This window comes from Cricetulus griseus, chromosome 3 (genome assembly GCF_003668045.3).
Source record: "Cricetulus griseus strain 17A/GY chromosome 3, alternate assembly CriGri-PICRH-1.0, whole genome shotgun sequence".
In the NCBI taxonomy this organism is placed as follows: domain Eukaryota; kingdom Metazoa; phylum Chordata; class Mammalia; order Rodentia; family Cricetidae; genus Cricetulus; species Cricetulus griseus.
The window spans coordinates 199,796,189-199,817,981 of record NC_048596.1 but is presented as its reverse complement, the minus strand read 5'-3'; the positions used below and the strand labels follow the sequence as shown (position 1 = coordinate 199,817,981).

Below are 21,793 nucleotides of genomic sequence, written 5' to 3'. Positions count from 1 at the left end.
AAAAAAAAAAGCAGGGCTGGAGAGATGGCTCAGAGGTTAAGAACACTGACTGCTCTTCCAGAGATCCTGAGTTCAATTCCCAGCAACCACATGGAGGCTCACAACCATCCGTTATGAGATCTGGTGCCCTCTTCTGGTGTGCAGATATACATGGAAGCAGAATGTTGTACGCATAATAAATAAATAAATAAATAAATAAATAAATAAATAACAGTTAGCCAGAAGTGGAGCTACAGAAGCTAAAAAAGCAAGGTTAGTACACTTAGAGACTTTCCAAGATGGTCTTTGATGGATTAGGTCTTTGTTTTCATTTTGGCAGGCGGTCCTTTCTACATGCTGAGTTTTATGGCCTGAATGGTATTTCCATCATGGAACCAGTCGTGATAAGGTCTGGGAGCCTACTAATGTCTGGTTCCCTGTTATATCCGTGGCTTTCTCATGCTCCCATTATTTGGAGCTCCACATAACCTGAATCCCATAGGTCCACCCTACTCTTAATTTCTCTGATGCAACCCTGCATGTCACATACTAAAGAGCCCTTTGTGTATTTGTGTATACGTGTGCATGTAAGTGCATATGTATTATATGTTCATGCCTGTGGAAACCAGAGGTTAATATCAGGTGTCCTAATCAGTATCCACTTTTTTTTTTAAGGTAAGCTTTAAAAAAAATGTTTTATTATTTATGTGTATACATGTACGTGCCCGTGCTTGTGAAGGCCAAAAAAGGGTGTCAAATCCCCTGGAGTTGGAATTACAGGAAGTTATGAGCTGCCTAACTTGGGTGCCAGGAACTGAACGTGGGTCCTCTGGAAGAGCAGCAAGTGTTCTTAACTGCTAAGCCATGTCTTAGCTTCTCCACTTTATTTTTTGAGACAGAGTCTCTCACTGAACCTGGAGTTCCATGGTCAGGTTTTGTCTGTCTCTAGCAGTGCTGAAATTACAAATGCACCATGACTCCATCCACATAAGGTTCAAAGCCCAACAAAACATTTGATGCACCCTGTGATCAGTTAGGGAAGTTGCACCACCAGGAAGTGCTCCCAGACCACAAAAAGGCACAGGGGCCTGGGGCCACACCCAGAGCCAATGATCCAGGATGGACCTATGGCATTTTTGGATGGCTCCAGCAGGAACTTAGGATGATGCTGAGCCAGTAAGGGCAGATTGTCTTGGCAATATCAGCTGGCATTGGGAATGAGATGAGTCTCAAAGGACACACCGACCTTGTGTCAGACTCTCCTTTGGGTGCCAGGAGCCTGAACCACTCATGGTCTTAGGAGGGAAGAGAAATTGCATGAGCCAGAAAGAAGCCAGCACACTCCCCTCCCCTCTCACTGAGATCTTCTTGGCGTCTGTCGGCCTGAAGTCTCACCAAGGATTGCCTTGAGGTCCAGGCTGAGAGTGTGGCACTGGGAAGAGACTGGCTGGTTCTGGGGGTTTCTTAGAACCATGTCCCTGAGTCTCATCTTGGCTGGTGAAATAGATGTCCTCAAAGATAGAGCCCAGAGCAAGGGAGGTGGCACTTTTCCTCCCTTTCCCTATCCCAGGGATTTTTCTCAGGGATATTATGTTCAGCATAGTAACTCTAGGAGTATTTAGTCCATTAGCCCCTGGTCATCAGTTCCCCCATCCCACAGCATAGCCAGCCAGCCCAAAAGGTAATCTAACTCCTAGTGCCCCAAACAGCTGACTGCTTACCCTACCTTCCCCGGCTAAGAGTCTGTCATTAGTTGTAAAATGGAACCTTATGGAGTTGAGGCTACTGAGGGCAAACTTCACATACTTAACTGGCATCCCAGTTTTCATCCATGTGGTGAGGGATATAGCTCTCTTGCACTGGCCTTTGAGCCCCAGTGCCCATCTGCAAATTGGGCTCACTGACCTACCTAATCAAGAGTCATACAGACTTGGGAAATGGGATTATCATGTAAAACAATCCTGTTCCTAATTCAAATAAAAAAAGTTGGGAAAAAAAAAGATTCATACAGACTTTACCTAGACCCTGCAAATAACATGCTTCACTCTATTATCTGGATATTTTTGTTGGGATAAAACCTCACGGAGTAGACCAACCCAAGTGTGGCTGGGAGAGTCTTGCAAAGAGGCTTCATTAGTAAAGCACTGAAGACTGTGGCCCTTCCCAAATGCACACATGTGCACTCAGTCACATGGTAAAACAACACATGCATATGCATGTTTACATGCACATATACACATGCCTAAGCACACATAACCAAGACTCGGAGCTTTGCAGCCTGGGAGTCAGCATGAAAGGCTCAGCTCAAGACTCTGCTGTGTGTTCTTGGCTAAGTTGCTTCCCTTCTCTGAATTCAGCTCCCCCTCCCATGAAATGCACTCACGTGGGGCTGTTGTGAGAATTCAACACAGTGATGTTTCAGCAAAAGCTTAGAGAGTACTGAGAAGTGGGAATACTCCACAGTGTGCAGGCGGCTGAGATCTGGTGAAAGGAGGAGGGGGAAAGAGGAAGAAGGGAGAGGAGAGGAAGCAGGAGGACACACCCCCAGGGCCAGCTGATTGCCCACCAGTGAAGGGCGTCCACCAGCAGGCAGGGGCAGGTGGCAAAGGGAACAGCTTCACTCACAGCTCTTACGTGATTGGCCTCACTGGATGGTGCTTGTCTGACAGCTCTGCAGCCCCCACACCAATTACAGGCACTTAGTCACAGGTTCCTGCCTGCACTTCCTCTCAGCAGCAGGAGAAAGAACAGCCTTGATGGGGCTAGTCCTTCCCACCCCCTCCATCCCGCCTAGCCTAGCTCAGACAAGGAGGAGAATGGGCAGTAATCCAGCAAAGCAGAGCTTGGCCTCCAAGGCCCTGTGGGCTCTATAGGAGGGAACAGACTGGGGTGGGAACACATTTAGAACACAAAGGATGAAACTTTGGCTAGCCACTCCTTCAGAAGAAACTGGTACCCCAAACCAGACTGAATGTCACACATCCAGCCTCCTACTTCATATGTTATGTCAGAGTGCAGGACAAGTCACGCTGAAGCATGGTGCTCAGAGCATAAGCAAAGGGTATGGTAACAGGAACTCTGCAAAGCAAAGGTGTATCGGCCCGCTGTCACCAGTGTCTGACCCAGGCAAGTCCCTTCACTGATCTAACTCTTGATTTCCTGTTTCCTTTGTTTGTTTGTTTTGTTTTGTTTTTCAAGCCTGTCCTGGAACTCACTCTGTAGACTAGACTGGCCTCAAACTCAAAGAGATCCACCTACCTCTGCCTCCCAAGTGCTGGGATTAAAGGCGTGCGCTGCCATCGCCCTGCCAGCCTTGATTTCTTTGTGAAGCGAGAGCCTGGGACACGCTTCTGGACCAGGTTCCTCAAGTGTTCCTCCTCCTTGCTTTGGGATATGAGAGCTGATGCTTCTCTGAAAGGACGATCTCTTGGAAGGACCATCCCTTCCTCTCCTCTCCAGCCAGCAGCTATCCAAAGCCCACTACATTGACTTTCCTCCATGTGTAAATTACCCCCCACCCTTTTCTGCCACCTGCTGCTGCTAGGATCCCAGGCCCCCTAGCTTCACCAAAGAAGAACTCAGGCAAGATTTCTAGGAACCATTGGGCTCTTGCACTGGGGGGACTGGGTCAGACCTGGGATAACACCTGGGGCCCACAGTCTCCCACCCTGCTGGGGTTCTACTTCCCCATATATTCATGGATAGTATACTTCTCTGTTGTCCTCTCTGTCCCCAAAGAGACCAAAATCCACCGGCCCTTCCGGAATCGTAGCCAGGTTACCATGGTGATGCCTATTATCTGGGCTTAACGGGAGATGAATCAGTAGCTAAAAATAACCCTGGAGTGGATAGATAGATTGATAGGTGGGTGGGTCTGATTCAGGATTGGGACAATTTGTTTTTCTCAGACCAGATAATTGAGAGGAAATCTCAATTAGAAATCCACCTCCACCCAGACAGGTGGAAGCTGCCCTCAGCCGACAGCTTGTGGCACATGGTGAACCCTGAGTGCAAGCCAGAGTCACTCAGGGCTGCTGACACATCAGCAGATAATGACTGAGGGGACCTAAAGACCAGGATCACAATCCTTACTGTTGTGGGTGACCTGGTGAGCCTGGTTCTAGGGACATTCACACCAGATTCCTTGAAGCAAGAAAGGCACAAGGAGCCCGGCAGTGGTGAGCACACCTTTAATCCCAGCACTTGGGAGGCAGAGGCAGGTGGATCTCTGTGAGTTCAAGGTCAGCTGGTCTACAAATCAAGTTCCACGACTCCCAGAGCTATTACACACAGAAACCCTGTCTACAAAACAAAACAAAAGGCACAAGGAGGTGAGGATAATGGGTTACTTTATTATACCCAAAGCCACCTCCCACAGACCCTGCAGGCCCAGGGTCTCAGGAATGGGCACAAGTGGGAGTGACACCAGACAGGACAGAGAAACCTATGGGACAAGGTGCGTAGGCCTAGGTGTCCTCAAGGGTTGGGGCGCTGCCTCTCCCCATGGGGTCAAATGACAAGTATCTCCAGTTCCATCACCCTTCACTCAGGGAAGCACTCCATAGCTGAGCTGTCAAGGCCCCTTCAGTGCTCTCAGAATGCCTATTGGGTGCAGGGAGGTGCAGGCATGGGGAGCTGCTGATTTCTTTCATTCCATGAGGCCTGGATTTCTTCATCTTGGGGAGCAGGCCACTGACCCAGAGCAGCAGAATACAGGAGTAGGGCTGGGTCCTGGGCTAGGCGATAAGCTTCTGAGGGGTCTCTGGGGTTTCAGGAGGTGCAGTAGATGGATATGTTCCTCAGGGACCCCTTGCTTGGCATCCTCACGGTGCTGAGCTGGGACCGGCCCCTCCGGTTTGGGCACCAAGGCTGCGAGGAGGCAATTCCTTGTGGCTGTAGTACTCAACCACCTGCTTGGGCACTTCGGCCAACACACACTTAGCCAGGGCTGCAGGGGACGCCTGGGTTCAGAGATAGCATGGTTACATCTGAAGGCATTCTATATCCTCACTCCCCTATCTGGGTCATACTCCCAAGACGCAAATCTACTTAAGGGACATGTGACTTGGCAGGCAGTTGAGCTTCTACTAAAGATACAGACTGAAAATGCAACCACCAGGCCCCTAGACTATTCTAGCAATAGCTGATGGCGGTGCCCACACTGTTCCCAGTACGTGTGCTAGAGTCCCCACCCAGCCCTTTCATCTCTCCTAACACAACAAGAAATGGCACAAGCCGAAGGTGAGGTGGGACCAGGTATCAACCCTCATGAAAACGTGCAGTGTGCATGTGTGAGCGAATCCATGTGAGGTGTTTGCTGAGGAGAGGGCATGGGGAACTGTGTGCCAGGTCCAAGGAACACCCCCCCACCCACTGCTCTCTCTGTGTCATAGATTTTAGGGTCAGAAGCTCACAGTTCAGGCACTGGCCAGGGTAGAGAAAAAGACTGGCTAGGAAGCCATCCCCAGGGGCTGCTCTTCGTCGGGACACAGGGTGGGGCCATATCCTGAGCAGGGAAGCCATGTATGCATGGAGCAGTGGGTACCTAACCCTCAATGCTACCCCCCTTGCAGCCACTTACATTCTTGAGCTCACGGAAGGGCACAAACTGAACGATGTCACGGAGTGCAGGCTCACCCCGTGGGGAACGCAGGACTCCATCATCACCATCTAGGATCTGCATATCAGTGAAGTCAGCATTGCCCACTCCAACGATGATGACGGACATGGGCAGGTGGGAGGCGCGTACAATGGCCTCTCGAGTGTCTGCCATGTCAGTTACCACACCATCCGTGAGGATCAGCAGTATGTAGTATTGCTAGAGGCATGGGAAAGAAGTGGGGGTGCTGGTCTCTGGCTCTTTGCCAAGCCACACATGTCACATCCAGCTCCAGGCTCCACCAGGAGGAGCCCCTGCTGTGTGAAGCTCTGCAGTGCCCAGGTTTTTGAGGAACTGTTTTTGCTGAAGCACATCAGAGTATTCATCACAATCCTAAAAGGTAAATTCCAATTGACCACTATGCAGAGTAAAGCTCAATGTTCCACCCATCGTTGTCAAATGGCCAGTGACTCCTCTGAGAGGGGCACTGCAGAATCCACTTTACAGACAAGACCACCAAAGCAGGGCTTGAACCCAGGTCTGAAATCGGAGGACTCCTGGATAGAGAGGACACCAACACCCTAACACCAGGGTGCTCAGTCCATGCTGAATGAAATAGCAAGACTTTGTCTCAAACATACATGTGCGCGTGTACACACACACACACACACACACACACACACACACACACACACAAGGTATGTAAGTAGAACTGAGATTTTAAAAAGCACCATTCAGTATTTAACACAGGAAATTAGCATAGATTAAAACACAAAAACAAGCAGGCATAGCGTTTCCTTGTGAAGTTAAGGTAATTGCTCAGTGGTTCTCAACCTCCCTAGCGCCTGCACCCTTTAATACAGTTCCTCAAGTCATGGTGACCCCAACTATAAATTTTCATTGCTATTTCATAACTAATTTTGCTACTGTTATGAATCACAATGTAAATATCTTGTTTTCTGATGGTCTTAGGTGACTCCTGTGAAAGGGCCATTGCACCTCTGTTGGGGTCACAACCTACAGGTTGAGAACCACCATCTTAACTGGCCAGTTAAAATGGTTATAATCATAAATTTTCAGTTGTGTGTATTTTATCACAACAAAATAGTTAAACCAATTTTTTTTCTGTGTATCTTTGTAGACCAGGCTGGCCTGGAACTCATAGAGATCCTCCTGCCTCTGCCTCCCGAGTGCTGGGATTAAAGGCATGTGCCACCACCGCCCGGTTTAAACCAAATTTCTACACAACACAAGCAAAATGAAGCAAAACACCTATGACACAAAGTGGCCCTGGAAAAGGGTTTAACAGAGTTCTTTGCAGTGTTGTTATGACTTTGCTCTAAATCATAACAATTAACTCAAGAATGAAAATGTTTAAATTCAGGAAAGGGACAGATGGGGCATCTGTTGAGCAGGAGATGGATCTATAGGAGTCATTTTGTGATTTCTTATTTTTAAAATTAAAAAGAATTGATTACCACTGTATGTGATGCACACATGGAAGTCAGGGGACAATGCCTTTAGCTTGCCCCTCCCCCTCTATGTGGATTCTGGGGACCAAGCTCAGGTCAGTCCCACTTTGAGATTTCCTTACTTTTGGAAAACATTATGAGACCTCAACTCTTTATTGTTGTTTTGTTTGGGCTTGGTTTGGTTTGGTTTTTCCAGATAGGATTTCTCTGTGTAGTCCTGGCTGTATTGGAACTTACTCTGAAGACCAGGCTGGCCTGGAACTCACAGAATCCACCTGCCTCTGCCTCCCAAATGCTGGGATTAAAGGTGTACACCACCACTGCCTGGCAAGACCTCAACTTTTAAAAAAAGTATTTTCCAAAGAAAACAAAAAGCATAAAAGTTACTGTAAAAGAAGGGGAACTCTAATCAGAAGACATTCAGGCCAGGTTTACCACAGCCACTCTGGACAGCCCCTGATGAACCCTGGATGATATCTGTTTGAGCCCCTCCTTCCTGGAGCAGAGAGGAAGCCCAAGAGCCAGCCCTAGAGAGAGACCCCCTGACTGTAGTGTGGAACAATCCCTACACAAAGATTAGGCTTCTGGCCCCTACACCCTCCCTCAGCTCAGAATGCAGTTGGGTAGCATGACTACTCATGACCAGAATGTGGGGGTTCATGGTGGAGTCTGAAGGGTCACGATCTATGGAGGTCAAGATGAGGGGAACAAGCAAAACTGAGGAAGATCCCAAGTCAGACCACCCCTGGGGAGGATCTGGAGACAAGTAAGAAAGTGGACCTAGAAGGATTACATAGCTGGAGGGGCTGCCTTCTTTGACCTGCCAGACACACATGTGATATGCACAGGACCCACCCTGCAGACACGGGCAACGTGAATATTTAAGGAAGAAGTGACATTAGGCTATAGCCTCTCAAATGGTTCAGAAGGACACTTAGAGCATACATACACAGAAGGGATGGAGGCAGGAGGGGGTGGCAAGGAGGAAAGGATAAAAGGGATGGGGGGGACAAACTGGTAAATACTATGGCCAAGTGGAGGACCAGAAGTCACACACTAATCTGGTCACTTGTAAATATGACTTTCTTTTTCAAAATGAGAAATTAAAAGGAAGCAGTAAGCCAGCTGAGTCTCAACAAAACACACAAGGCTATGAAGAGCAGAATGTAATCCTAAGGAAAATGCTACAAATGTGCTTTGAGACTGCCTAAAAGAAAACAGATATGTGATACCTGACAAAGGCACAGGAGGCAGAGGAAACTGAGGTAAACCAGTGTCTGTTCCGACAGCTGAGGGCTGACTTTGAAATGATTAATTCAGTCCTCTGCCCAAAATAAAAGCTGACTGCCTGGGGCTTTGAGAACCACAGCTGACAAACTGAGCTCTTCCCTCAGCCCACCCCATACTGCCTGGCTGCCTTTGCACTGGATTCTACCCAGATAACTGCTTCCCTGGCTCCTAGCCACTACTACACACATAGCTAACTGGTTCCACAGCTGGATGCACACAGCCCCTGTCCCCAGTCACCTACAGAGGCCTCCCCTGTGAGCTCCTCAGCTGCTGCCATGCGGGCCACCTTGGAGATGATGGGTGCCACGTTGGTGGGACCGTAGAGCTGGACCTTAGGCAAGCAGTTCTGGTAAGCCTCCACCACGCCCTGGATTCCTGTAGGGGAAAGAGGAGTGAGCCTGGCCCAAGGTACCTCTATGCCAAACCCACCACCTGCTCCTACCTTCACATTCATCATCCTCAGGGTTGAAATTGATGGCAAAGTCATGGGACACCTGGGTGGGGACAAGAGTCAGCCAGGACCTTCCCAGAGCCCACTTGATTCCCACTTACTGGGAGAAGTTGGTTTGTAGCTCTTGGGGCCCATGTGAGAAGATCTCCATGGAGAGAAGAAGCCAAGAAGGAGGCAGAAGATAAACAGACTAATGTTGGGCAATTACTTTGGCCCCTGAACCCAACAGTAACTACATATTCTAAGGTACATTAACCAATAAACCCCCTTTCCTACCATCTTTTTACATGGCAGTTGAATTGTTTCTGAGTCTTTCTGATAGGAGCATAGATTGTTCCTATAGCTCCGTCAGTCATCTCTCTGGCCCATAGGCCAGAGTCTCCCCTCCCTCCATCCCCATCCCAAAGGGGAATGGTGGCAACCAGGGTCTGTGTACCCAGGACACTCCTGCCTGGGGAGGTGAAGGCACCAGAGGCCTAGGCAGATGTGTGGGAGTAGGGATAGGGCCCCAGCCCAGGGTCTCCTACCTCATACTTGGGAGGGATCCGGGCTCCAAATCCCAAAGCAGAAAATCGCTTGTCACTGTAAAAGAAGCAAAGTTGATAACTCCAGGAACCTGGTCCTCACAGCTGAGTCCAGGTAGACCCTGGACAGAGACTAGGAGGCCTGGGCCTTGCTGGGCCAGGAATATGGATCATAGGCATGCCACGAAGGGGAAACTGAGGCACTGAGCTGAAAAGTTGACAGTAGAAGTTGACAGTAGAGTTGACAGTAGAAGGCTGGGAACTGCTCTCCAGTTCTTCCCTCCAGGCCTGAAGACCCTGCTTAGGGCCTGAGGCGGTGTGGTGTCTCCCACTGTATTCCTCTGCTCTCTCCCATAGAGAGGGAGGGCTCCTTGGACAGGGGACTCCGAGTAAGGATCTCAGAGCCCAGGCCACCTGGGTTTGCACTTAGCCTCTGCCTAGCCAGCCATCCTAACCTCCGTGTGTTTTCTGTTCTATAAAACAGCCTCCAATCCATCCCTAGGTTTGTGTCACTGTGAAGGGGTGTGTGGCCATGTTAGAGACATAACACATGCCCAATCCCCTGAAGGTTCTATACCCACTGCCAGATGTCTGTCTGATGGGTATACTGTCTGCCTCCCCTGGATTGCAGCAAAGATGTCCCCACTCTTGCTTGAGCTGACCTCTCGGGCACATCATGTGTCAATCACAGCACCACTTCAGAAAAGCCTCAAGCCCAAATTGGCCCAAAGAGATGGATGGGGCCACACCTGTCATAATCCTGGCAGACCTCGCCCACCGCCACCAGTGCCCTCAGGTACTCGTTGGGTTGGTAAGGGTTGATGTGGTGGAGGGAGCAGCTGTTCCTTGGGTCACCATTGGAGGCTGTGAAGTCGATGGCTACCTGCAAGGGCCAGGATGATGAACTTCATTATACAACTGCACTCCTCTCCTCTCCTGGACAGGCAAAGGGTACCCAAGCCCTGCTTGATGTCAAGAGCCTAGCATCTCAGTTTCATCAGCTTTTTGCAAGCTTGACTGTTCACAGGAATTACTCACTATCTCCCAGGAGATGAGGGGGCCACCCAGACCCTGAAAACCCCAAGTCTTACTCTTGGAATCCCAGGATGACATTGACCCTATTCTCGGGAGAATCTCTGAGCTAAGGACAAGGCCCACGGAAACACTCAATTCTCAACTACTATGGTCATTTCTTGGCCTAGTCCCCTCTGTGTCTTGCATCTCATCATCCTCAAGTCCACCTTGGGTGTGGCTCTGTTCATCAGCATAGCTGTGCATAAACACAGGCAACAGTCTATGATGGCTTCCCCTAGACCTTCTGTCTAGCCTACTGCTGTCTGTGGTCTGTCCAAGGCTAATCCAGCTGGACTCTGCAGCCCTTGTTAGCCAAATGCTCACTCCTATTTTCCTCTTTAAGGTTTTTTGTTGGTTTTTCTCCCGTCCCTGTAATTTTGTAGATGGTAAGCCCTGGATGCTGCTGTGGGAGGGTGGCCCAGGGCTGGTCCTCAACTCCTACATGCTATTTCTCGTCAGCATAAAGAGAAAGACACAGGGAAATGTAGATGAAAATTAATAGCAATCACCTAGGAACCTGCCACTCTCTGTACATGGACTGGGGTTTGAGGGCTTGACAGTGGTCTTGCCCCATTGTCAGGGGGCAGCATGGAGGGCAGGACCCATGGACTCACCGTGCAGTGGATCTGGCAGCCACCCATGATGTAATCCAGGAAGGAGTGGACCCTGTGGAGCTTCCAGGCAATGCCGTTGGCAAAACCACTCATGACCCACTCACCCCACCCTACTCCACCCAGAAAAGCAGGCCTATGTCAGTGGGGGAGGGAGCCTACTAGGCATCTCTCCCCTAGGCACTATAGTCTGTGGGAGCATCTTCCATGCTCTCCTCCCTCACCCTTCCCAGATATTTCAAGACCCCACAGTGAAGCTCAACAGACCTCAGAACTGTACCTTTGAGACAGTGAAGCTCAACAGACCTCAGAACTGTACCTTTGAGAACCATTTGACAACATGGAGAAGCTAATCCCACCAACCCATCTCCTTAGGGGCTTTGGGAAAAAGACTGAGGCTCACCTTCAGGTCTGCAAGGACCACCACCCCAGAATTCTTGTAATTACGCTTCTTCTGTTTGTACTTGGCATTCACACAGTCCCACTGGGCCTAGGACAGGGACAGGAACAGGCAGAAACTCCACCCAGAACAGCAGTATCCAAGCCCCTCCCACAGAGGGGCCAGGAGCCCCTGAAAGTCCCAGCTCTGCTGGTGACCTCACACTCTACAAGACTGTCTCCAATGTTGAGTGCAAGGCCCATGCTGCCCATGGGGGTCAGGAATGGCCTCTGTGGGGACATACCCATTCCACAAAGGGAGGAGTCAAGCACATAAGGGAACAGAAAGGAGCCAGGTAGATGAGACTATGAGACCCTGTACACACTGCCATCTTGGCACCACAGTCAGCCATATTCTGAGCCTTCCTGAGGGACACCAGGGCCCAAGAAGGAACCCAAGGCAGCTCTCCCACCACACCCACCTAGCTGCAGAGGGCTAGGCAGGTCCCAGGAAGAGTGCCCCTCCCACCTTGACACACAAATGGACATGGTTGCTCACTTGGCCACTTGCTTGCAGGTCCCTTTTCTGGTCACGTGGTGACACCCGTCACTGCTCTTTGTCACCATCATGTCTTCTTTGGGGTGAAGTAGAATAACTAGACTCCCAGAGACCCACTAGAATTAGTCAGAACCTGTGGCCGAGGATGGAGCAGCAACTCACCTGCTCCTCCTCAAAGGCCTTCTGCATCTCCGCGAAGGTGGTGGTAAACTCTCCGATGAAGTCATGTTTTCCTCGGGAGTCATAGTCCCAGACCAGGCACTGTGAAGCCCAGGCCTCTCAGTGGACTGTTCCTCCGAAGACCTGGGGCCCTTCTAGGCCTGGCCAGGCCTCTCAGTAGACTGTTCCTCAGAGGATCTGGGACCCTTCCAGTCCTGGCCATGCTGTCATTTATCACTTCCCTCCTCGGTCTCCCCTTGTCCTAATTCTCCAAGCCTTTAGTGGCTCTGGAAGAACTGGGCATCTGTCCATGGGCCCTGACCCTGACCCTATGGCTATGTCCCTACTCCCCCACCCACCCTAACTCTGACCCCACCTTCAGTCCTGTCCCCTGCTTCATTCCCACCTTCAGGGGCCGTGTCTCTTCACAGCTGCAGAGTGAATTCAGTGACACCTTGAAGGGTTCCCACACTGGGTTCAGGTTATTCTTCACTACCTGTGGGCCAGAAAGGACTGACTTGGGTGGTAACCCCTAGGGAGCTAGGGCCCAGAGAGTCCTGGGGTCCTTAGATCATAGGTCCCTTAGCCAGGGTACAGGGCTCTCGGAGTCCTAGGCTAAACAGCTGTTAAGGGGCACTTGGGTGGCAGCCTGTACCCTGCCCGGTGGAAAGTATGTGTTCCAGGAGACTAGGCTCAATTCAGGATCCAAAAAGGACTGGGTGTGGCCCAGACCCTTCCCACTTTCCACTCCCACCACCCCTGACCCTAATAGCTTCTGCCTCACTCCAGCCACCCGGGCTGTTTTCTCCCTAAATAGATTCTCTTCACTCAAATTAATTTCTCTCAAAAGGAAACTCTCTCTCTTTGCTGTAACTAAAATCCTGTTTCCCGGCAGGAGGAAGCAGGTATGCCTAAAAATAGGAACGGTAACAACAAAGCTGCCACGCTAAATTTGGGCGGACAGAGAGCCAAGTCCACCCAGCTGTTCCATCCATGGAAAGAGAGTAAAGGGTCTTGGAAGTAAAGACTCCACAGCCACGTTGTCAGGATATTCCTCTGTCCCTGCTCTGAGAGGATGCTGGGCTCTTTTCCAGTCACTCATTTGACCCAGAAGCCCCTCTGTCATCAGGCAGTGGGATCCTTACCTCTGTCCTATACACCAGCTGCTCACTTCCGTCGTCATTGGCCCGATACAACTCTAGGAAGGGGTCCGACTTGCTGAAGAGATCCTGGAGCAACAGAGGATGTGCTGGCAAGGGGGCTAGCCACCTTTGGGCTTGAGGATGGCTCTGTCCCTTACAGCTGGATGCTGGCTCCATCCCTTGCAGTTTGGTGTTTCATCCCTTCCCCAAAGACTTAATTTCCCCAGGCATAATGTAAGTTGCAAATGAGAGTCCACAGTGATAAGAACTCACCATTTGGAGTCTTCTCTGGCATCTGATGTGCCCACAATGGCCTCAGGTGTGTTTCCACAGCCCCCGCCCTGCTATTCCTCACTCCTGCTGCCTGGTGTCTAAACAACTGTTCACACCCCGTCCTCCCACCCTTGCTTGTCCTGGCTTCAGTATCTCAAAGGAGACAGGTACCTATTCGGGGTCAGTTCCCACACCATGAGAAGAACCTAGGAACCAGGCTCAGTTCCAATTCAAAACAGTGACCCTCACTGTCCTCCCTAGGCCTCTCTTCCCATCATTAAACATGTACTCTGCCAGAGATAGCTTGGTGATCACGTGCCACAAAGTGAGCAGAAGAGTGCTTTCTACCCACATAGCAGAGTGTCTGTGTATGTAGCTGGGGGGTGATAGTGATGACAGTGATGACTCTAAAATGTAACAGTTAGCAATGAACATAGTGACTAGGCCAAGACTGTGACAGCAGCGTGCCATGGGCTCCGCACACAGCCATCATGTAACTTGTTTCTGAAGCTTAGAGGCCAGTGCTGAGCAGGAACTAGTTTTTTACAATGAGCCAGCCTTCAGGAGGCTCAGGCCCAACATGCAGCAAATCCCAGAGCCTCACCTTGTCATCCAGTTTCCTGGCTTGGAAGGAGAGCTCCACGTAGCCATTGTTCCCAGAGATGTCCTCTGCTATAACCTGAGTGTGTCACATGAGATCCATGGGCTCCAGGTCACCAGTCTCAACCTCTTGCTTCAGCTGCCACTGACCCTGAGGAGGCTCTGGTCTCTCCTAACAGCTCTACAACTACAGTTCATCTGAGGCCTCCCTACTCACCTCCTCCCAAGACACCCCTCCCCCAGGCCATGTAGGAAGGGAAGATCTCAGCCCTGGGTCTCACCGTGATAGTGGATTTGCCAGCATTTCTGCCAAATCTCAACAGCAATGGGCGTATCATTTTCTTCTGGGCCACAATCTGGAAACCAACGGAGTCGGCAAAGGATGAAGAGGATGGTTCTCAGCCCCACTAGGGTCTTACTTCTGCTCTCACTGGATCCCCACCATCCCCTGGACTCTGGTGGCCTTCCTGCTGTTGCCAGAATACGCTACTTGACACCACTCCTGGGCCAACCTATCACTTGCCTGTGGGGTACACACATCACACAGTTAGCATATGTGCAGAGCACCAAAAGCAGATTCATTAGGACATTAACCCTCAGTCAGGACCTCACTGTACAGCTGTCCTGATTCTATTCTTTGGCCTGGGAATGAGAACCCTTGTAGGGTGGCTGGTTGAATAGTTCTGAGCACCACACTGGGTCCCTACTGTCCCATCCAAGTCAGGGTGGCCCTGAGGTGGCAGAAGGAGAACACTGACTTTTCCACACAGGTGCCTGTTTAGAGAGAGCCATTCAGATACGAGTCCCAATGCTCAGGTCCTAGAGAATTCATCTCCCAGCTTGGCCTCTCCTCCTTGCCTGTCCCACCGGGTAGATAACTCACCCATGGAGCGATGCCCTGCTAACTTAAGGAAGGAGATGACTTCACATAGGCCCAGGCTGCACATGGCATATCATCTGTCCAGTAGGGAACAGAGTCTAAGAGGCAAGATTGTGGAAACCCTATTGGGCAGCATGGCCTGATCTAAATAACAACCCTTCACATCTCCCTGGAGAAATCAGTGGCTCTGTGTGTGAAGGCCTGGGGTGGCTCTGTTTACAGGATAGTTATCACCTTGGCACCCCGAAGTGCTGTCTGCCTCACATTTGCTGCCTGATGGTAGACACCAGGGGGTGATGGTAAAAAGAGGGAGATATTTCGGTACCTGACAACAAACCAAGTTGACTTCGGTGCAGACCGTGCACTAAGATATGTTCAAGCACAGAATTTGTATGTGTCCATCCGCATGTAGCCATGTATGTCTATATATGTTCCTGTTGCTCAGTCCCACCTGGACTGTGGTGCATGGGTACATGTGTGTGGAGGTATCTATGACTGTGCCGTCTTCTGTAGAAACCTGGAAGGAATTGTACCCCATTTCATCTCAGTCTTTGTTATGTAAAATGGGGATGACAGAAAGATCTAAAGAGAATGAGCCCTGACCAGGCAGTGATGGGGATAAGTCACACACATGATGTTGGAATGGAGAGTCAGACACCCCAGAACATGCCATGTGGTTAACACACAGGAAACTCAAGAACAGAAACAGCCAGGAGACTGGCAGGAAAGGGCAGCCTGCAGGGTGACAGAAATGGTCATCTAGTCAGTAGACAGTCACATGAAACTGTCCATCTCAGTGCCCTCATTTTGTTGTCTATAAACTATTTCTTAATGTAAGTGACATCCTGCGGCAACTAGAGAAGGGTATAGCACACAGCCCAATGCATATGCAAAGTAATTAGTAGCAGTAAAGTACTTTTCTCATGGGCAACAGAGGAGAAAAGGCAAGGATAGTGGCTTCGGGCTACCAGCAGAGTCCCCTAGGCAGGATAGCATCACTACCCTCAATCCCGGCTGTAAGGAAAAATATTAAGACTTCCCCCTACCTTGTATGGAATAGAACCCAGAACCTTAAACATTAGTTACAAGTACCACCACCGAGATGTGCATCAGGCTCAGGAAAATTTACATGCTTATATGGAAAGACTTATGAAGAGAAAAAAATAAACAAGTCTCAGAACAGTGTGCAGGGTGAGTGTGATTTGGGGAGGCAGGAGATAAGGAAGGAGGGAGGGAAAGAGAGGGAGAAGGGGGAGACGAAGAGATTTTTTTTTTTTCCCGAGGAAGAGATTTTTAAGACGGGATCTTACTATGCTGCCCAGGTTGATGTGGAAATAGTGATAATCCTCCTTTCTCAGCCAGCTGAGGGCTGGGATTATAGGTGGGAACCACTACAACTTCTTTTTCTTTCTTTCTTTCTTTCTTTCTTTCTTTCTTTCTTTCTTTCTTTCTTCCTTTCTTTCTTTTTTCTTGTGTTGAGACAGGGTCTCAAACAGCTCAGACTGTCTCTTTTGATCTTTGTCTGATGATGGCCTTGAACCCCTGACCTTCCTGCCTTCAACTCCCAAATGTTGAAATCACAGGCATGTACCACCCCATACCTGTTTTGTGGGATGGGGTGTATGTGTGTGCACGTATGTGTAGGTGTGCATTTCTGTGTGTGACATCAGGTGTTCTGTCTACCACTTTCTACCTTCGTTTCTTTTCTTTTTTGGGGGGGGGTTGTTTTGTTGTTGTTGTTTTGTTTGGGTTTTTTGTTTGTTTGTTTGTCTTTTTGAGACAGGGTTTCTCTGTGGCTTTGGAGGCTGACCTGGAACTAGCTCTTGTAGACCAGGCTGGTCTCGAACTCACAGAGATCCACCTGCCTCTGCCTCCCAAGTGCTGGGATTAAAGGCGTGTGCCACCACTGCCAGGCTTCTACCTTATTTTCTTGAGACAGTGTCTTTCTCAGAACCTGGAACTAGATTGGTGGCCAACAAGCTCCAATAATTTTCCTGTCTCCACCCCTCAACGCTTGTGTGTGCTAGAAATTTGAACTCAGGTCCTTCAGGTTTATGCAACCAGGTGAGGCCTTTTCCCAGGTCGTCCTCCTGCCCCACCTCCCACCAGTCTCATGTAATCTAAGTTGGTATTATGTCTTCCTGTTTACACACACACACACATACACACACACACACACACACACACACTCCTTTAAAAAAACAAACAAAAATTCTAGGAGAGATAGCTTAGCAATTGAGAATATTGCTGCTCTTACAGAGGACCCAGGTTGGCTCCCAGCATCAACATAGAGGCAGAGTCTGTAACTCTGCTTCTAGGGTCACAGAAGGAACATGGTACACACACATAGCTGCATATAAAACACCAATACACATGAAATAAATAAATTGTTAAAAATTGATAAGAGCCAGGGTTGGTAGCGCATGTCTTAATGCTGGTACTTGGGAGGCAGAGACAGGAGGATCTCCATGGGTGTCCCAGGAGCAGCCAGGGCTACATAATGAGACGGTTTAAAACAACGCAATAAGAAAAGGTGGATGTGCCGGTGCACTCCTGCAACAGCAAGACTCAGGAGGCTGAGGCAGGAGGATCCCAACTTCAGACAGACTGGGCTGTCTCAAGCAAACAAGTGGTTTTAAAGAGGAGCAGAGGTAGGCAGGGCCAGACGCTCATCCTTGCAGAATCCCTGAGTTGAGGGCATCACTGCTCTAGAAGCTACTCTTACCCTCCTCCCTTCAGAGATAATGGGTACTTACTTGCCCCAAGGTACACTCCATGCCCCCTAGGAAGTCGTCATCCTGGCAACTCATCCCACTAGGCCCATGGGTGTCATAGACCTCAAATCGTAGTTTCTGCACCTCCTCGAAGTAATAGTCGATAGTGAAGACCTTGGAGAACACGGGATGCAGGCTGCTCTTCACCACCTCCGTTCTGTCCACCTGCAACAAGCCTTGTCCTGTGAGCCAACCCCACAGATGGGACCTCCCCACAGATCTACCTGGGTTCCTGCAACCTCTCCTCCCCACTCATCTGTGCCATCCCAAGCCTGTTTTCTGTTGAAGGGACCCATCTCCCACCTGTGTATATAGGACTGCAGGCCCAGAAGGGTCACTCTATAGATCAGAGGCACTTCTACACCTAGGATAAAGGAACAGCTAGCCAGCCACAGGCTACTGTTTCTCTGTATCCTCTCATCTCATGGCCGCTACTGCCTGCCTATCCCACGTTACAGATGGCAAAACTGAGGCTCAGAGACCAGCAGGGAGAATTCTGCCCAAGGACCAAGATGTCAAGGACAGCATCAGATTCCAGCCCTGGGCAGCATAAGCCCAATGTGGAAACCTTTCCCCAGGACTCAGCTGAGTGGCAAAGAAATTTCCCTGTTGGAGGGACTTGGGTTCACTAGCCTCCCCCACTGAGTTCAGCACCTTCCTCTAGTACATATACCAATGAAAAACTTTAGCTAATACACTATCAAATCCCCTCACCATAGAGAGTTCTACATACAAAATGAGGGTCTGCATGGGCCCTTCCCAGAAATATATGCAACAGGCAGCAATCAGACCAAGCAATACAATGTTATGGGAGAACCTGGGTCACAGGATGGTCCTTAAATACCCTGAAGTAGCAGAAGTCATCCCCCATTACCCTGGAGTAGCAGAAGCGCCCCCTCAATACATTCTAGGGACATGGTTTGGGGCAGGCCCTTCATCTTCAAGGTCAGTGAACCGCAAGATTTCTCAGCCCCAGAGCCTAAGAAATACCCTGAGATGCCAGAGTGAATATTCAGAGCAGATGTTAAGTGAGGTACCACCCCATTATATGTCTCCCCCTTCACTGTCTGGATCCTCTGTACGCCCTAGGTTCCATGGATACCCCATGATAATCACAGGGTCTTTCTAAGCCTTTTTCCTGGCTCTTCTCCCCCTGCTTCCTGCACAGCCAAGGGGTACCCACAGCTGCTATTACAGGGATGCTCTTGCTTGGGTAGGAATGCAAGCTCAAGTCTTTTATGCTTGTTAGGCCTCCTAACTAAAGTGTGCCCGTTTCTCACACCTAAGATGAAGATAGTACCCCATGGGAGATGGTGAGTGAAAAAGGGTTTGTACAGCACAGACCATGGGCAATATCCCTGACATTGGCCCAGCACTAAGATCTGAAGGCTTATGAAAGCTAGTGACTACAGGCAAGCACACTTCCTTGAAGATGCTGGCTACCCTGCGTTTATGGGTGTCCAATGGAAAAACCCTATGCTGGAGGTAGGCACTCAGATCTGGGTCAGCAGGGGGCATTAAGGAGTGGGGAGGGGCTTGCTGTCCTCAACCCGGTAGCCACATGCATATAATTTGTGATTTCTCCTAAACAGCGAGGAAGGGTAGTCGACAGGCTGGGTAGTCCTCTTGCTAGTGCGACTTGAATCTGAAGGATGGAGTCTCTGTCCAGCCCTGCCCAGCTGCATTCTACCCAACCAGCGAGGTCTAGCTAGCAACCCCAACGCTGGCCACCCTACTTTAGGTGCCTCTGCTTCATGGGTGAGAAGCTCATAGCTATGGCAACCAATAGAATGGGGACCCTGTGACCTTAGACAGCCCCTGTACCTGCCTCAGGCGTTGTCCTCTCATTCCTGAGCCGCACTCCCTTCTGAGCTCGTTAGTCTAGCCTGGGCGCTTCACTCTATGTAGCTCTACTGTCCCAGCCTGAGACCCTCGGCTGCACTTCTGGGCACTTTTCACCAGGGTCCCTTTCAGCTGATGCTCCCTTATTGCCCCGCCCTTCTCACAGCAGGTGGACACCTCCTCTTTTGCCCTCGTAGCCCCAGTTTCGGGACACCCTTGCCAACACCCCACATCTCAACTCACACTTAGATCTTCAAGTGCCCCAGCTCCAGGACGCTGGCCGCCCTACCTGTAGCCACTGGCCCTGTGCCTGCTGCAGCAGCACCACGCTGGGGTCGGACTTGGTCAGCGGGTCCCGGTCCAGCAGGTGCCGACAGCTCAACCGCAGCTCCACCTTCGAGGCGCAAGGTGCAGGCACCACCCCCGGGGCCACCGCGCGCTCCGAGTCCCCACTCATGCTTCAGGCTCCGCACTCGAACCGGTGGGCGCCAGAGAAATGGTGGCCGGGCCAGGCGTGGCCGCGCTCCCCCGCACGCCCGCCGGGCGCGGGCACACGTGTCTGGGGCGGCCGCCACAGCGCGGGGGCTGTAGGGCGGCGATGCAGCGGGGAAGGGATAGAGGGGACCGCGAAGGGGCGGGGCAGGGGTGGGGCCATAGGAGAAAAGCACAGGGACTAAGCGAGGGTCAGATCGCCCGGAGAGCCGCCCCTTGGAGCTGAGTTTCGATCCCTGCAGTGGAGCTGAGAGATAGGGGTCTGGGTGCCATGAAAGCTCTGGGATTGTGGTGTCTCTATAGGGTTCATTCGGTGCTGAAGGCTCCGCACTGTTGGAACCTAGGCACCGGGTTTGCGTCCAGACGGCTTCCAAGAGAGGCACAACCCACCCCAGGGTCACACTAAAGCCCTGCTCCGCTCTTAGGATTGTCATCTGAATCAACAAGCAACTCAGTGGGAGCTCACTGTTTTCCCGGTGCAAGCTGGGGGCAGGAACGATGTCCCTCTCTCAGAATTTGTAAGCCTGGGCTAGGCAAGGAGAGCTCTTGCCAATCTCTGGTCTATGGCTGAGGGTCAGAGAGGGACCAGGAGCGTTATCGCCCAGCAGCTCTTACCTGGCAAGTCTACAACCAACCCCCAGGTGGAAGGGAAGCTTCATTACCACTCCCTCTAGTACTCTCCCTCTTTTCCCCAGAGAAAGGCACTCGGAAGAGGAGGTGTTGGGTACGACAGCAATCACCTCCCAGACCATTCATTCTTTTTACTAATTTCTGTCTAAATATAGGACAGAGACCTGACCAAAAGCCATGGGTGTAAGAGGGTAAGGGTAACCATGAGGCCCAGGGTGGGGACTGAGGTGAAGATGGCAGGAGAGCTGTAGTGCAGGGCAGGGCAGGGCAGGGCGTGTGTGTGTGTGTGTGTGTGTGTGTGTGTGTGTGTGTGTGTGTGTGTGTAAGAGTGGAGTGAGGCATGTTGAACAACAACAAATAGGACTCCAGAAGATTCTGCCGTCAAAAGAGTCAATACCGAGACAGGGATACATAGGTGGTTCGGAGGTGGGTGTGGGAGGAAGCACTAGTAGCCTCCAGTGAGGTAGAAAATCGACAAGATATGGTGGGGGACAATGTCTCCTCTACCAGCTTGGCACCAGGGACATACCCATCTCATTAGCCAAGGGTCTTCTTGTAGGCTGTGGTACCTACCCTCCACTTCCTGAGGCAGCAGAAAGATGCCTGGAAGCTCACCTATTACCTTCCAGCCTCCCCAGCTGCTCTGCATCCCTCTTCTCCAAGGCTGGCCCCACACAGGACTCTTCCTTCTGTTGAGTCCAGCCTGGGTGGCTCTGGGCATCTCAGCCCTGTGTCTTCCAGGACTGGAAGACCACCTTTAGCCCACCAATTGCTTGTGGGATTGTGGGTGGTGGCTTTCCGTTCACAGAGAACTGTGGTCCTCCCAGAGCCTGGTTCCCTGAGATTCCACCACTCTGGGCCAGACCCTTAACCTTTTGGCCTCTTAGCCTTGAACATGAGCAAAAGGAATGAGAAATTCAAGCAAAGGACCACACTTCAAGTAGATAGCCAGATCTCTCAATGGACCAGCAGTGCCAGCAGGGACCCTGGTCTCTCCAACAGGAATTGAGGGTCACTGGTCTTTGGGAAGTTCCCAGGTCCCCAGCTAGACTTGTTGCCTTGGC

The 21,793-nt window shown here is 50.7% G+C and overlaps 1 protein-coding gene across 2 annotated transcripts; it reads right to left on the bottom strand.

The window, feature by feature from the left end:
• Positions 1–4,802: 4,802 nt before the first annotated feature.
• On the bottom strand, positions 4,803–20,064 carry Cpne7 (copine 7). Of its 2 annotated transcripts, XM_035441467.1 has the most exons (16): positions 19,897–20,064; positions 17,748–17,930; positions 14,393–14,467; positions 14,116–14,190; positions 13,242–13,325; positions 12,503–12,592; positions 12,100–12,198; positions 11,946–11,948; positions 11,404–11,490; positions 11,004–11,063; positions 10,065–10,198; positions 9,319–9,373; positions 8,783–8,834; positions 8,582–8,715; positions 5,561–5,797; positions 4,803–4,940 (listed from the first exon to the last, which is right to left on the bottom strand). In XM_035441467.1, exons 1-16 carry the CDS (start codon positions 20,062–20,064, stop codon positions 4,803–4,805), a joined length of 1,674 nt encoding a protein of 557 aa, XP_035297358.1. The 2 variants fall into 2 exon arrangements, with proteins under 2 accessions (XP_035297358.1, XP_027266431.1); XM_027410630.2 differs by lacking the exon at positions 11,946–11,948.
• Between the last annotated feature and the right edge of the window lie 1,729 nt (positions 20,065–21,793).

Bases quoted from the DNA above. Each gene is read 5' to 3' on its own strand.
- Cpne7 (XM_035441467.1), bottom strand. From the start codon at position 20,064: ATGAGTGGGGACTCGGAGCGCGCGGTGGCCCCGGGGGTGGTGCCTGCA. The intron at 14,191-14,392 runs GTGAGACCCAGG...TGACACACTCAG, and splicing joins CTGGCAAATCCACTATCACG to GTTATAGCAGAGGACATCTC. The intron at 8,835-9,318 runs GTAGGAGACCCT...GTCCCCACCCAG, and splicing joins GGATCCCTCCCAAGTATGAG to GTGTCCCATGACTTTGCCAT.